At 35.9% G+C, this 15,652-nt stretch overlaps 2 protein-coding genes across 2 annotated transcripts; both read right to left on the bottom strand.

Annotated features, from left to right (window-relative positions):
- Positions 1-205: 205 nt before the first annotated feature.
- LOC133740488 (protein CHROMATIN REMODELING 25-like) lies at positions 206-9,010 on the bottom strand. Its single transcript, XM_062168439.1, has 21 exons — positions 8,679-9,010; positions 7,893-8,279; positions 7,521-7,607; positions 7,104-7,344; positions 6,913-7,038; positions 6,786-6,842; positions 6,627-6,713; positions 6,072-6,167; positions 5,840-5,890; positions 5,103-5,177; positions 4,904-4,990; positions 4,404-4,495; positions 4,163-4,295; positions 3,288-3,407; positions 3,069-3,182; positions 2,876-2,959; positions 2,693-2,770; positions 2,556-2,611; positions 1,803-1,992; positions 1,617-1,715; positions 206-770 (listed from the first exon to the last, which is right to left on the bottom strand). Exons 1-21 carry the CDS (start codon positions 8,930-8,932, stop codon positions 408-410), a joined length of 2,877 nt encoding a protein of 958 aa, XP_062024423.1. The 5' UTR covers positions 8,933-9,010; the 3' UTR covers positions 206-407.
- A 4,958-nt stretch (positions 9,011-13,968) lies between these two features.
- Positions 13,969-15,448, bottom strand: LOC133736183 (uncharacterized). The gene is made up of 2 exons (XM_062163625.1): positions 14,876-15,448; positions 13,969-14,627 (listed from the first exon to the last, which is right to left on the bottom strand). The coding sequence occupies exons 1-2, from the start codon at positions 15,428-15,430 to the stop codon at positions 14,160-14,162; spliced, it is 1,023 nt and encodes a 340-aa protein (XP_062019609.1). The 5' UTR covers positions 15,431-15,448; the 3' UTR covers positions 13,969-14,159.
- Positions 15,449-15,652: the final 204 nt, after the last annotated feature.

Raw genomic sequence — 15,652 nt, 5'->3', positions numbered from 1 at the left:
ACTTGCACAAGAAAGAAACATGATATTTCATGCTCTCTAGTCCATCACTCTAAAGAGAAGCTTGCTTCAGAGTATCAACCCTATGAAACAAGTAGGGATAGAAATCAGCAACTGCATATTCGTTTACCAATCTTCCCAAGCGATACAACTTAAAGCAGACTGTCTTGAATGTCATTTCTATCATAATATGGTATTCTATAAGCACTGAAGTTAGAAACCATATTCTGTTTCTTACAAGTAACGAAAAACTATATGATAATTTGAGTGCATCCTTACAACAGAATCTAGGGGGTCACCATAATATGATTCAGCCTAGTTTTAATTGTAAAATGATGTGAGACACCTTAATTTGTTGATCTCTAGAAATACAATCACATATTAACAATGCTAATAACTGTTAGTAAGATTTACTGAAAATCATCATCATGTTCAACAGTATCAGGAGAAGATCTTTTCTGGGGCAACCGATTTCCAAGAGAGAGTTTAGGCTTCAATGCTACTGAACCCTTTAAAGAGGTTATCCCTGATTGCACAGTGGTGTTTTGCAAGGGCCTGAAAGGGGCTGATAATGTGCTTCTGGCAGTATTTACACTCGAAGAAAGAGATTCAAGTGGTTTTCTTTGCCAAGACATTAGCATGGATTTCTGATTCAGGTTTTGCTTTGATTTGAAAATATTCTCTTTTCCTTCTTCTCCCTGCATCTTTGGACTTGCTTTTGATTCTATAGGCACAAGCTTCCCGTCCACTTGGTTTGTAAAAACAAAAGTGACCTGAAACACCATTATTTAATCTTGCTTTTCGAAAGGTCATCCCATTACAATATATATATATATATATATATATATATATATATATATATATATATATATATATATATATATATATATATATCATCACTTCCACTAATGGATAATGTCATGATATCTGTTTTCTGTTTCACAGCATATTCTCATAAGTACATGAATGTCAAATGCGGAAAACTGATGTGATCATTTGTTTCCAATAAATAATTAGCGACAATAATAAAATGGAGAATAAAACAGCCCTGAGGCCTGAGAGTGAGAAAGAAAAAAGGGGTGGTAGCCATTGCCACACTAAACAAGGAGATTTGTATTGTTAAACATGCTAGTACCTTGTTCTCCAATAATACATGCTATTACCTTTTAAAGTGTTTATATCAGACTTCCTTATCTTAAGCAATGAACAGCACTCGAAATTTAGGTAAAAACCTAAAACATTTTTATAACAAAAGCATTAAATGGTTAAGTTGATAGGCATGGCTAACATCAGTGTCGGATATGCTTCAATGAGTATATCACATAGGCTCCTAAAATAAGTAGGTGTTAAAGTTTAAAAAAGAACAAAAATAAAACACCTGGTAACAAAAAGTTCAAAAACCTGACAAGGTGTTAGAGAAGATGTAAGTTTGACTGTAGATTCAGAATCACAGTTTTAGAGATACTGCCCTTAACTTTTCATCATCTTTGCAACAGAATTATATGTTACAGTTTAGGACAAACATTATAATATCAATACTATTTTTTTTTTCTTTTTTTGAGTAAATTTAGTATCTCAATAATTCAAAGCTTGTCAGCAGGGGAAAACCTATATCATACCTCATCACCAGCTGAAGCTTGGAGAATAGCATCGGGTACTGAAGTAGAGAAGAAATGATGCCCCCAGTTACTTAAATCTTCCTCTAGAGGTGTCCCGATCTGAGAAAAGAATATATTTCTGTACAGTTATGAAATGAAGTGTAGAAGGGTATTAGTACAGTACCTATGACAACTAAAAAAACCAACCTGCTTTTCTGAGCTCTTTAACTTCTGTAAGCATCCAGTAATTTCTGCAAATCCACCTATATCAGAGATTTCTGGTGCAGACTCGCTGCTTTTATAAGTTGATTGGTTTATATCTCCCTCTGCTGTACTCTGAGGTGTATCATGATAAGTTTGACAACGGTTGCAGTTCATCTTCTCATGCACATCAGACCTATAAAAAATTTATAACACCCATTAACAGGATGAATTACAGTGGCATGAAAACAACATTTGACATTCAGTTTAACCAGCATTTCCGGGGGAAAAAAAAAACTCAAAAGGGTAAAGACAAGTACCAAACACAAATGCAAAGCTTCATTCCCAGAGATAAAAAAGAATTTTATAGTACTTTATTACCTATTGTGGTATAGGTGCTGGCTATATGCTTACATGCACGACCTAGCACTGTTGTGATACATATGCTCAGTTTACTCTTATATGAGTTATATCTTACTGTTCTACATAGAAGTTTAGGAACTTCCATTGAAACTATGTATAAGATTTTCAACTGTAAATGAAAAGTGAAAGCTATCACTAATCCATATATACAAAAAGATAAGTAATGAAATGTATACAATATTGGTTCTACCAATTGAAGTACAAAACCCACGGTTACAAAACTTGAAGAACCTTTTCATTGAGTAAATTCTTTCTCATAGCAGATACATAGATGATGATATTGCAGTAAAGCCCAAGTCCTGGAAAGGGATTTCAAGATAGAGGAGATGACATTACCTCACATTCTCATGAAATGTGAACAAATCGCGTAGGTCCTCAATTGAAAGATTCCCCTGGAACAAAAATACTTCCGTATAAAATACATTTAAAGGAAACAAACAATCACTAAGAAGGAAACAGCTACAAATCCAGACCTGTGCCATCGGGCTATCGGCTTGTTCCTTCTGAATAACTTTTTGAAGCCCTTCTTTTGACATCTGACGCTGGTAGACCTGTAGAAGATGAGGATGATTTATTAAAATAAGAATCATAAAAGATTAATTGCATGATCATATGAATGCAGAACGAAACAAATGATAATAACTCCACATGAAAACCTTTTCTTCAATTGTTCCAGTACTCAAAAATCTATAAATGTATACTCTCTTCTTTTGCCCATCCCTCCAAACTCTAGCAGCAGCCTTCACATGGGAAAGATGAAGAAAACAAACAATAAGAATAACCGTAGGGGACTGCATATTTTATGATCTCTTCTCAGCTGTACATATAAAGCTTAACTTAAACAATTACTTGTTTATCATTGGCTGGATTCCAATCAGGATCAAACAACACCAGTCGATTTCCGCCTATCAAATTGAGACCACAGCCACCAGCCTTACTGCTTAAGAGAAATGCAAATTCATCCTACAAAATGTCTCGGTTAAGATTATTTATCATAAATAAACCCAAATCCTAAGAGAAACATAAAGAAGAAATTTAAAGAATCTGTTTGCATTAGAAAGTATATACCTTTGAGGGGTCATTGAATTGGTTTACTAATTTCTGTCTTTTACTGATAGAAGTTGTTCCGTCAAGCCTCAAATATGGGTATCTTCTTTCTCGACACAATTGTGCAAAAAGGTCCAGTGTCTGATACATGACATTAACATACAAAAAGACAAGTTGAAGCCTAGTTTCTTTCACAGAGAACTTGTGGAAATGAATGCATATGACTAACTGTTGAATTCAGATATTAAAGTGTTTCCTTTTGAAAAAGAAATAACTTAATTAACACAAAATAAACAAAAGCGCAGCATCAGTTAACAAGCAAGTCACCAGAGGTTCCATCATAACCTTTAACATCTGCTAATAAAATAACTAACACCACATTACACTTAAGGATTGACAAATGACTAAATAAGCAACAGTCACCAGTAGAGAACTCCATATGAAAACATCAGATTTCAGGTATTGTATTTACTCTTCTAAGAGCAGTAAACCAAGTAAACACTTTCCATGTAATCACGGATGGGTCAAAAAGAGGAAGAGAATCAAATGACCAAAATGATACTTGCACCAGAAATTACGAAGGGTCCAATTTTCAGAGGTCTTTTATCCAACCCCAAGATATTTTCAATGAAAGAAAGTACAGAACCAGTCACCAACTTCAAGATTAGCAAAATTGAGATATTAGGGTATATTGTCTGGATGAAAACAGAAAAATTTGGGCTTTCTAATATATATACCACCGTATTTTAACAAGGAAAGAAGTCTCCTAATTGATGGTGATGATCTATTATTTGAAAAACATATACTGCCTCCAGACCAGAAAGAACAAGACGCTGAGAAGATATATGGATATACACACACTCACATTATGTTCTAGAATCATTGCACAACATTACCTGTGTATAGTTTGAGACAAGGACAATACGGTCATCAGTCTTCTTTCGTAATTGGGCAAGTAACCTAGCTAAAACATGCATCTTTCCTGACAGTTCAACCCAAGCCCCATCTCCGCCAGTCCATGATCCAGATCTAACAGCATAAAAGAATATTTAAAAATTTCAAAAATAAAATAAAATAAAAAAAGTGATATGTTGTATATTGGATTCTCACATTGGGGGAAAAGACAAAAATACATACCTTCCAGAGAACATCTGTGGAGGGAAAAAGCGAATGCAGTCCTCAAAACCTGAAGTTCCTGGACTTCCACTTTTTATAGTATCATAGATGAGCTACAAGATGAACACCTTTCATGAGGATGAAAGCAACCCAAACTCTAACTTGAAATAAATAACTGTGAAGGTTGAAGAGGTAAGCAAAAAGTCCAATCCTAATGAGTAATGACTATATCTGGGAAATTTGTACAATCCAAACTCCCTGAAAGCCTATGTCCAAGAGTCCAGAGCATACATAGTTTTTGTTGAATCTGAATTTGCTTTTTGTATTTGAAAAGAAAAGGAGATGATCTGTATGTGGATGCTTATAACTAAAGACAATATAGATATGTTTTAAAAGGAAAATCAAGGGGTATTAATAATTAATACCAAGAATAGCACGTGTCCCAGAATAGATCCGAACTATCCCAATCAAATCATGAATGTGCATGCATATGTATCAGAATGTCTACATATATGACATACCTTTGGATGATTGCATAGCTTCTTTAAAGCAGTTATATAAGCTAATATTTTTGTTTGCTTTGTGTCTTCTGAGATTGCTCGTTTAACCTGTAATTGAGAGAAACAAATAAACCATTCCATGTCAGACAGTCTGTTCATTAACTCCAAAAGTTCAGCATCTATGAGAAACTACTTGCGAGACCACTAAACGAGAGCGCACATTTTTGGAATGTATAAAATGGTTATAAAGGTCTAATTGGAGAGGAGTCAACTTGCAACAGACAACTTCAATTATCTGCAAGAGGAGAACAAAACACAGATATTCAGAAGTAACAAACTTTGAAACAAAAATGAATAATATAAGTAATCATGTCTGAACAAAAATTTTGACCGTCTCTCTTAGAGAAAGTTGCAACTATAGAAAAGTGTATCTACCCATTACAGTATAAACCTATGAAGTTCCATCATGCTAATAAAAGTAAGGTTTATGGTTTAGGGAATGATAACACAGAGTAGATAGAGTAAGCAACTTCTACTTTTAGATCCACTACTACTCTCATTCCTGTCATAAGTTCCTGTAATTACACTCACAGATGATTTTTCTTTTCAGTTTTATAATAACAGACTTATTTTCCACAAGTGTGAGTATTCATCTGCATTGCCTAACTGCAAAAGGAGCAAACTATTGATCAGCATGGACACCCAGGGAAGTTGATAAAACTTGGAACTCAGATGGCAAACAGTTTGTACATCAAACTTCAGGTCATTAACTATGTTCACATGCACCAACATACGCGGTGAAGGTGATAAAACTCAAAAGACATATAGGTCCCAGAACCTAGAGGGTATGTAAACTATTCCAGTTTGTAAATGAAACTAATTAACTATGTTCTGACACACACACACACACAACATATCCATAACTTTTTGGAATGTAGTCCAAGATAAGTGACATACCTTTGGTGGCAGGTGATTTGAAAGTAGTGCATTAGTCCTCCGCAGTATAAACTGCAAAAGTATATTGAAACATGAACAAGATGCTGATTTGCAAAATATAATGATTCACAACTCCTACACTTGATGGACAATGCTGATGCAACTCTTTTTAGGAAAGTCAGGTCAAACGTAGCTTAAGATATCCAGTAAGCAATTCCCATTTAAGAGCTAAAAATTTAATGAATCAGGTTACCTGATTAACTTTTGCACTGAGTTCTGAAGAGCGCTCAAGACCTAGTTTCCTCTCTTCTTCACAGGCATTAGGTTCTCTTCCACAAATAATAGGTGCCTTCACAGAATATGTATGTAAGAACTCATATGCAGGATTTATAAATGTCAATGGTGGGAAAAGTAGAAATTTGTTGTCTTTTCACCAAATAATTTTTTATTTTTACCAAAAAGTAGAAAAGTAATTAATATAGCTTTAATATTTGGCATATTTGGCACACACTTCCAATTCCAAGGATGTTACTGTGCATGACATACTAATTAGTTTTATATATATAAATATATATATACATGTGTGTGTGTGGTGCGAGCATGCAAAACAATATTGCTATAAAGAACTTATTTTTCAGACCAAAAAAACGTATAACTCATTTTAATAAATTTGTAGTTAGCTTTGTTTTGAAAGGGAGTAGAAAGAGAGAAAGAAAAAGAAACTAATAATAAAGGAAACAATAAACTTGATTTGAAACATCCTCAAGGGCCACAAGGGGTCTATAGAAATGTAAGACAATCAGCTCACCTCATAGTATCGACGAAAATGTGCAGCATCACCTAAGATTCCTGGATTAGTGAAGTTGACCATGGCAAAGAACTCTTCTAGGTCATTCTGCGCGTTGTATATGGAGGGAAATAAGTAACAACTTGGAATCATGAGACATCATACAAAATTGAGTCCTACCTGCATTGGAGTTCCTGACAACAAAATCCTCCGCTTGCATGAAAGAGCAGCCAATGCCTGACAGAATATTCATGTATGGTTAGGGTGGGGGGGGGGGGGGAATAGACAGAAACTTTAGGCATCATACCCTATTCGTCATCGTTTGGTCATTCTTTAGCCTGTGAGCCTCATCACATATGAGAAGGTCACACGATTCACTGTGGCTAAACTTTGTACAATGCATTCGGAATGTCTCGTAAGAAACAATTAGAACCTGAAGTGGATAGATTGTGAGTGCAACCTTTAAAGATAAATGTTGGACTATTACACAAATTTTACCTGCAAACGGCTGCGAGCACTTGTGAACTGATCAATTCCGGAAACAACATCATCTCTGGTACTTTCACAGAGAGCAATGAGGCAAACTCTGTCTCCAACCCACTTCTTTATCTCAGCCTCCCAATTGCTCACAAGACTGGTGGGAGTGACTATAATGGCCTTTTTAACCATTGATTTCCCATCGAACCCTTGGTAAAGAAGGGTATAAAGTAATGTGATTGACTGCAATGTCTTTCCCAAACTGCAAAAGTATCAAGATTAAGAATAAACCTGAGGACATGATCCCTAGACCAGACATAAACACATAAAAGAAATAGATATAAATCCGTTTGTTTTTTTTTTTGGGGGGGGGGGGGGAAGGGGGAGGGGAAGGGAGGGGAGAGAGAGAGAGAGAGAGAGAGAGAGAGAATGGACTACCCCATATCATCTGCAAGAATACATCCATGTATATTTGCAGCACTATTTAAGCCCGCAACACAATCAAACATGAATTGAACCCCTTCTCTGCATCAAAACTTCATCTCATCAATTAAAAGCAACCACATGAAAGCACAAGGTAAATTAGAAATTCCAAATTTTATAGACCCATTAAGCAACATAATTGACATTGAAAACATCAAATTGATAGAGCTTTATAAGGAGAATATCGATGTACAGTTTGACAAAAGTTACGTTATAGTCGTAGCAATGATAGAATGTAGTCATGTGAATTATTATAAAATAAAAAAATAAAATAGAACATCCAAAAGAAAAACAAAATGATAATCAGCTTTAGTATCTAGAGAAAACCTTTGATGTGGTCGAAGGAAACGAACAAGCAGAGGGTCCACTACTATCTGCACCATATTAGCATCCCCATCCTCGAATTCTTCAGGTTGCCACAAGACCAAGGGATCAATTCCAGGTGGCAGTGTCACAATCTCTTCCACTACATCTTTCTCAGCATCATTTGGCAAACTAGGAAACCTCTCAATAACCGGAAAAAACGGTGCACTTGATGAACCGCCCCAGGGAACAAACCGTCTGCGTGCTGAGAGACGCCGAGCGAGCTGGTCATTTCCATCATCATAGCCTTTGGAGCATGGTGGTTTAAAGGGTTTCCTACAAACTGTTGCTCCTTCCGTCACCGACAGAACTCGTGGAAGAAGAGGCTGTCTTTTCACCACAAGGTTGCCGCTGATATAACACCAATGCCACAAATTTCAGTTCAAATACAGAAATTTTGAAATAGCAAAAACCCAATACCAACAATTCCAACCCCAACCAGCCTATTTAACCCTCCAACGACAAAACAATTCCGCGATAAAAAAAAAAAAAAAACCTAAATTGAATCCACCCAGCTTATTCCGAGCAATATCAGTTCTTAGAAACTCAAACAATCTGAACTACCCAATCTGATCAAAACTCTTCAATTTCAACTATTTCGACAGCAATCAAACAATAACATAAATCCAGAAAATTCAAATTAAGCCCAATTCCGCACCACAAACAACAAACCCTAGTAGTAGAAATTGAAAAACTGCGCAGCTAAATTCATCAACCAAAACAGAAATCAAGACTAGAAATCAGAGGCACCTGAGGAGAGCATCGACATTCTTCGATTTCCGATCTTTTCCGGATGGCGGCGGAAGGGGAGGGCGGGCCTTGGGTCTCCGACGATTCTCGCGTACGTCGTCGTTTTGAACTTCTGGTTCGTTTTCGAGCTCTTGGTCTTCTTCTTCTTCTTCTTCTCCGAGATCCAAGTCGTGTGCGTCGGCAGTGTAGTCGTCGCTGGAACTGGAATCGGAGGAGGAATCGGAGAGTGAGATGACTTCTCCTTCGTCTTCCATACTTCTCCTTCACACTCTCACAAACAAAAGAGGGGCTCTCATTTAAATACCTTCAATTTTTTGCATTTTGGCGGGAAAACGTGTGGGCGGCTACACACAAATGACAACTATCTCCCTTCTTTTTCAGATTTCTTTCCTAAGAAATGCTGACGTCAGCGTGGACACAGGTCCCGCGTTACTCTAAAACGAGTCGAACCAAACTACTGGGTCAAAAGTGAGAGTTATTAGTATTAATTAAGCTAATAAGGCTTATGGTTAAATTTTCAAAAATCTTGCAAATACCCCTCTCTTTATATAACTTCACAGTAAATCAATTAAATAAAATAAGGGTAAAAGGGTAATCAGTATTAATTAAGCCAATAAGGCTTATGGTTAAATTTTCAAAAATCTTGCAAATACCCCTCTCTTTATATAACTTCACAGTAAATCAATTAAATAAAATAAGGGTAAAATGGTAATCACCATTAATTAAGCCAATAAGGCTTCTGGTTAAATTTTCAAAAATCCTGCAAATACCCCTCTCTTTATATAACTTCACAGCAATTCAATTAAATAAAATAAGGGTAATCAGTATTAATTAAGCCAATAAGGCTTATGGTTAAATTTTCAAAAACTCTGCAACTACCCCTCTCTTTATATAACTTCACAGCAAATCAATTAAATAAAATAAGGGTATAAGGATAATGGTACAAGCAGCTGTAAAATCTATACCGACGGCGAGAATTACGCAAACGGTTAAGGTTCTCCCACTAAAACTGTTTTGCAGTTTTCATTCTCGGTGCCTCTATTTATGTGTAGAATATATTGTAGAATCCAGGTGATTCAATTTACTAATCCAATCGTTTTCATACTTTTTGCTTTTGTCTTTATTTCTGTTGCCGTTTAGGCCTCTGTATATTTGTTAAGGTGTTTTTGGTGAGATTCTGCTTTATCACCTTAATAATTTTGGTTATTGGTTTTGCTACTTTGGTCATCTTAATTATTGAATGATTTTGAATCCGGGTCTAACGATTGATTCATTGTCATCTATATACAATACTAATAATGGACTTGCTGACTAAGCGGGTATTCGATGTGTTCTTGGTCATTTATTTATGGGTAATTCATGCTAGAGGGATTGATTTATAATTTTTGTAGGCGTTAATAATCTCTTTGTTCTAAATGGATGGACATAAACTTTTGAGCCAAAGATGATTGAACATGAATACTGACAGGGATCAAATTAGTTTTTGCCAAACTTTGAAAAATCTAAGATGTTTTCATTGCTTGGAATTATTGTCATATTTTGATTCGATGCAACCCAAAAGTCTGGAGAACTGTAGCTTTGTGGTTTGATGCTTTGTTTTGTTAATTTTAATTGAAGGTTGAGATGCGTAAAAAATATTGATAGAGAACAATTAATGGAAGATTACTTATCTCTTTGTGCTTGCTACTCATAAGTTTCTTGGGCGATTTTTTTTCCTCTCAAATAAACGAAGAAGGGTGTTTTTGTTGGTGAATGTATTGGAGTTTAATTAGAAAAGCGTTCTGTTTTATGTTTTATAATGGAGGAATATCATTCTTCGGTCTAGGTTGTTGTCCAAACAAGTTGTTACTAAGAGTTATATTCTTGCAGACTTTCAGTACACCAATTTCTCAACTAGAAAGGCTTACCAAGTGTCCAATGTGGGCCTTGGATTGTATTGACCAAGTCTCCGATATGAGACTTGTGTCCCAATTTCCAATATGGGAATTGGATGAATGAATTTCACGTGCAGACCTAGAGCTAGGTTGCACGTGAGGGGGCGTGTTGGAGAGGAAAGATCCCACATTGGAAAAGTGACAAATAAAATATAATTTATAAGTAGGTGGATCTCACCCAATTGTACCGAGGCCTTTTGTGATTAAAAACTCAACACCTAACGGGTGGTTAAGTTGGGACAATATCGGTACAATGGTGGGCCACGGGCCACGCTCTAGCAATTTCCACCATGTACTTCATTACTTGAACTTTAAATTTTCATGTGGACATTCTATGTGGTTTTTCATCTGATGATCATCAGTGTGGTTGTTGATTGTACCACCTCACATTTGAGGTTTTCCACCTATTGTTCAGGTAACAATAGGTAAACCCCTTGAGTTGTCATGTTAGTCAATATTTCTGTTTTTCTTATTCAAATCTCTACATTTGGATACTACTGCCCTATATGCTTACTTTCTTGGTTCAGATTTCATTGTGTTTCCAATGATAATTATTGGCAAGATTCTATCAGTTTTCATGTTATGATGTTTCACTGAGTTGGATGTTAGAGAACCCAAACGCATAGGACAGAGAAGAAGATGTTGGATACAGTTTTGTTGTACTGTTTCCAATTTATTTATGCTCACGTAAATTTGGCTGTTTTTTTTCCCCTCCTCTTTGATTTCCTTTTCCAAGTCCTTCAATCATGTCTCATGCATCTTCAGCTCCTTGTCTTCTTCTCTTTAGTTTTCTCTCCTTCCCAGCTCCTTTTCCTTTCCGATAATTTCATTTGATACCACCCAATGGTCTAATTTTTCATATACTTGCTGACTTGAAAACCCGACGTTTATTTTAGAAAATAGAGAATCGATAGTGACCGGCTGATAAAGCGATATTTCAAGTGGTCCGGAACTAGAGTTTAAATTATCCTTATGTTATTATATTGGGTTTAATGTCATGATCAGTGTTTTGGAGCATGGAGCAGGTTGTGTGAATGAAGGCTTGGTTGTAGGGTCGTGGGGTAGAAATAATGAGCCAAAGGAGATATTGAGGAGACCACTAAACAAAAGAAGCCAAAGCTATCTGAGCTGGAGCCAAAGCTGGTGAAATGTACTGAAATTATGTTGCGAGTCTACCTTTCATTTTGTTTTTATTTCATGTTTTTGCGTAATTGTGTACGTTGTATAATGCTTTTGTTAGTATTGACCATTATTGAAAAACGCCTACCCAATAGTATCATACGGTGTATCTTTTTTCTTCTTTTTCTCGCTCAATTGCTTCATATCGATGTTTATGTATCTCACATGCATTGTTACAGTTCTGTTTTTTTTTTTCTTTTTCTTTTTCAAATCAAACTCTTCTAAGAAAGTTTTATCTATTTCGGTACGTGATCACTCACCATATTTATAGAAATGACATTTGTACCCCCATTTACTTACTCTTAAAACACAAGAAAATAAAGATATTTAGCATCATAAAAGGATTTACAGGAAAAACAAAAAAGAAAAAAATAATCGCTGAACAACGTACAAGTGAATCCGGAAATTCAATTTTTGTTGCAATGTAAACCATTAACCAATACAAAAAATGATAATGCTAAATCGAATACAAACTTTACGCACGTGCGTATGCGCGTGCAGGAAGATGCATGAGACATGATTGAAGGACGTGGAAAAGGAAATCAAAGAGGAGGGGAAAAAAAACAGAGTATTAATTAAGTCAACAAGGCTTATGGTTAAATTTTCAAAAACCCACAATTTACCCTTCTTTAATTATAGTCTAAAAATCTATAATTTAACACATGAAGGCTAAAATAGTAAATATAACAGTAAACTGAATTGAAGAAATTACAAAAAAAAAAGGATCTTAGACGTTTTGTTAACTACAATGGCAGTTTAATTTTTTTTTTTTTGAGTTGGCAGTTTAAATAAAAAAATTGCTTATTAAACAAAAAGTTATTCTTTTTTTTTGAAGAAAAAAAAAAGTTATTCATAATTTCATAAAAAATAAACATTTTTTAGATAAATTAAGAAAACAAACTCTTTTTTTAGAAATATTAATAAAAACTCAAGCAAAATATTATAGACACAAATAAAGTATAAAAAAAAAAAAAAAAAAAAAGCCAATTGACACACGCGTGAGCGTGTGTTAAGAGGCTAGTGCTTTCTTGAATAAGATTGATCGAGGAGATTAGCGCTCTAAAGTGTAAAACAGTTTTCTTATTAATGAACAAATATAAATTTGTCAACTCTTTTAACTCTTTTAAGCAGTACCCCCTCATATCTGTACTTGCTGCAATTGTTGATCTCCATAGTCATAGTTGTCAACTTGACTATTTCCATTAACATCGGGCACCAGTCTCTAGTTAATAATTGAAAAAAAATAGAGGTCCAAATATCAAATTTGGAGGTCCAACTAGAACCACTCTTTGTCTCTTTGTTGGATCAATTTATCTTTATTGAATGGATAGTTTCATTCAGACCTTCTAAATTGTTAGTTAGACCTCCTTTCATATTTTGACACACTAAACTTCCAACTTTGCCCAAATTTTTTTATTTTTCTGTCTACACCTCCTGCTCTTCCATCTGCTCCACAACACTCATTTATGGTGATACCACAGCAACTATATCACTCTCTCTCTCGCCCCTATGCAATGTGTCAAACTCTAATTAGGTTAATTAGTTTAAGATTCGCACTTTCGCAGTAGTTGAATCAGAGCAATAATTTAAGACCAGGGACCTTCATCTTTCGTTTTATATCAAGTCCATCTGTTCCCTAAAGTCACAGGCATTTTCCATGCCCAACACTTGAACATGAACGTGTCCCACTCTCTTTTGAGTTTTGCCTAGAGAAGAGAACCACTCTCCTTTGCTCACTGAAAGACTGAAGTTACAAAATTAACGGCTACAAGAAAGAATAAGAGAGAGTGGGACTCTATATTTTATTTTATACCAAGTAAAAGCTTTGCAGACGGTTCATCTTTTTCATCGCCTTCCCTTTTTCCTCTTTCTAGTCATCATTACAGATTATTGCAGAGGCACAAAGCACGGATCTTTGAATACTTGATGCTTCATAATATTCTCAGAAACTCGAGGGGAGTGAGATAGAGAGAGAGAGAAGAAAGAGGAGAGAGTTGCCGAGAAGAGAGTCGGTCTCCATTAGGCGGCGCCTAGGCCGATTTTTAGAACCATGGATTTACAACCAAAAATTTACATGCTGTTTGGAGCCCATCTTATAGTAAATTCACAAATTCAAACACTTGAATCGATATCCAAATATTTACAAGCTATTGTAACAATATTCCTCAGAGCCACAACTCACTGCCATCACTTTCTCATTCCTTCAGTCATCAATTTTAAGTACCAAATTGAACTTCCAGATATCAAAACTTCAGTTCTAACGGAAATAAGTTCGTTTTGAGCTATGACTGTTTAGTTTAATCAAAACCTAAGACGCCCAAAACCTAAGATAAGATGGGATGAACAAAGAAGAATCCTACAGAATTTTTCAAGGTTGGGGATTGCTGTATAAAGTTGCCAATAGGAGGAAAAAGCAGACCAATAACAATGTAGGAGCCCCCAGTGATGACCATTGCTGATCTTTCTGCTTCTGCCTTAACCTCTTCTCAACTTTCTTTGGTCTTTTTGCAGCTTCCCTTGCAGCGGCAAGCAACACCTTGGTATTTTCTTCCTCTGGATGTTCCTCTTCTTGCTCCTCGATCTCAGAGTCTTCCAGGAGAGGATGATACCTATTCTTAACAGATCTTTGAATGTTGACACCTCTGCCTAGAGACTGGCGAGAACATCCTTCTCCCCATTTCTTGATTGTCCCACTGCTTGTACATCTCCCCTCTGCTGTGCTTTGATTAATACGAGACGATCCTCTCTCACTCTCCTTGAGCGCTCCCAACTGAGCTTTGGACTTGGCAACTCGTTCAATTATGGCAAGTTTGTCAGGAAGTTGCTGCATTTCTCCCTGTAATTAAGAACACACAATTTGGTAATTTGAGGAACCAGTAGAAGGGTTCCTAAATGACTAATCCTGCATCTATTTTAACTACAGTCTCTACAGAAGTGGCTAGATTGATGTGCCAGAGCAACTCTACAGTTATATTAAGAAAGGATTGTTTCAACAGAGATTAGTGCATGTCAAACTGTACTAGTCATGATCAGACAAACAGAATTAGAGAATCTAAATAAGTACTTCAATCACCATCTCGTTACCTCTTTCCGAGTAAGCTTGTCTGAAGGGAATATTGGGTGATCAGCTGAATCCATTGTTGACTCAAATGTCTCACCTGAATTTCCTTTCCTACAATCTTGTGTTTCACCATGATTTTTCTTTAACACCAAACCCCCAGAGGTTATGATAGAAGATTGTATGTCCACATATATCTGATCGACCAGAAAAGATGTCGTAGGGGATGTTATAGGGTGAGACCTTGCTTCCATATTTACTTCTCCAGTTGAATGCACTGCTGAGAAGTCATTTGTATTATGATCTGAATTTCCATTCCTGATATCTTGATTAGAGGACCGAATTGGCACATCGATCTGACCGACCAGAAAAGATGTCGTAGTGGATGTTATAGGTTGAGGCCTTGCTTCCATATTTAATTCTCCAGCTGAATGCACTGCTGACAAGTCATTTGTATTATGATCTGAATTTCCATTCCTGATATCTTGTGTAGAGGATCGTATTGGCACATTGATCTGACCGACCAGAAAATATGATTGCCTTGCTTCCTGATTTACTTCTGCAACCTCTGACCTTGGCATCACTTGTTCAGCTGTCAATCTCTGCTGCTCATGATGCTGTAATGTAACAAACACCTTCATAAATTATTATTTTGAGAAGAAAGATTTCAAAAAAAAATCTAGAAGAGTCAAGAGTGAAGTAACATGGTCTTATACGTCTATCAGTTTTAGAGTATGTATTTAAATATCCACTACACTATACACTGCCATGATTAAATACTCATCCCACTTGGTCATAGTTAC

The sequence above is a fragment of the Rosa rugosa genome, chromosome 3, assembly GCF_958449725.1.
Source record: "Rosa rugosa chromosome 3, drRosRugo1.1, whole genome shotgun sequence".
Lineage (NCBI taxonomy): Eukaryota > Viridiplantae > Streptophyta > Magnoliopsida > Rosales > Rosaceae > Rosa > Rosa rugosa.
The sequence above is the reverse complement of the archived record's forward strand: the minus strand, read 5'-3'. Positions and strand labels throughout refer to the sequence as shown.

Excerpts from the sequence above, each read along its gene's own strand:
- LOC133740488 (XM_062168439.1), bottom strand. The coding sequence starts at position 8,932 with ATGGAAGACGAAGGAGAAGTCATCTCACTCTCCGATTCCTCCTCCGAT. Across the intron at positions 6,168-6,626 it reads ATTTTCGTCGATACTATGAG|GCACCTATTATTTGTGGAAG; the intron begins GTGAGCTGATTG and ends TATTCTGTGAAG. Across the intron at positions 2,612-2,692 it reads CCGATAGCCCGATGGCACAG|GGGAATCTTTCAATTGAGGA; the intron begins GTCTGGATTTGT and ends TTTTTGTTCCAG.
- LOC133736183 (XM_062163625.1), bottom strand. The coding sequence starts at position 15,430 with ATGCCAAGGTCAGAGGTTGCAGAAGTAAATCAGGAAGCAAGGCAATCA. Across the intron at positions 14,628-14,875 it reads ACAAGCTTACTCGGAAAGAG|GGAGAAATGCAGCAACTTCC; the intron begins GTAACGAGATGG and ends TCTTAATTACAG.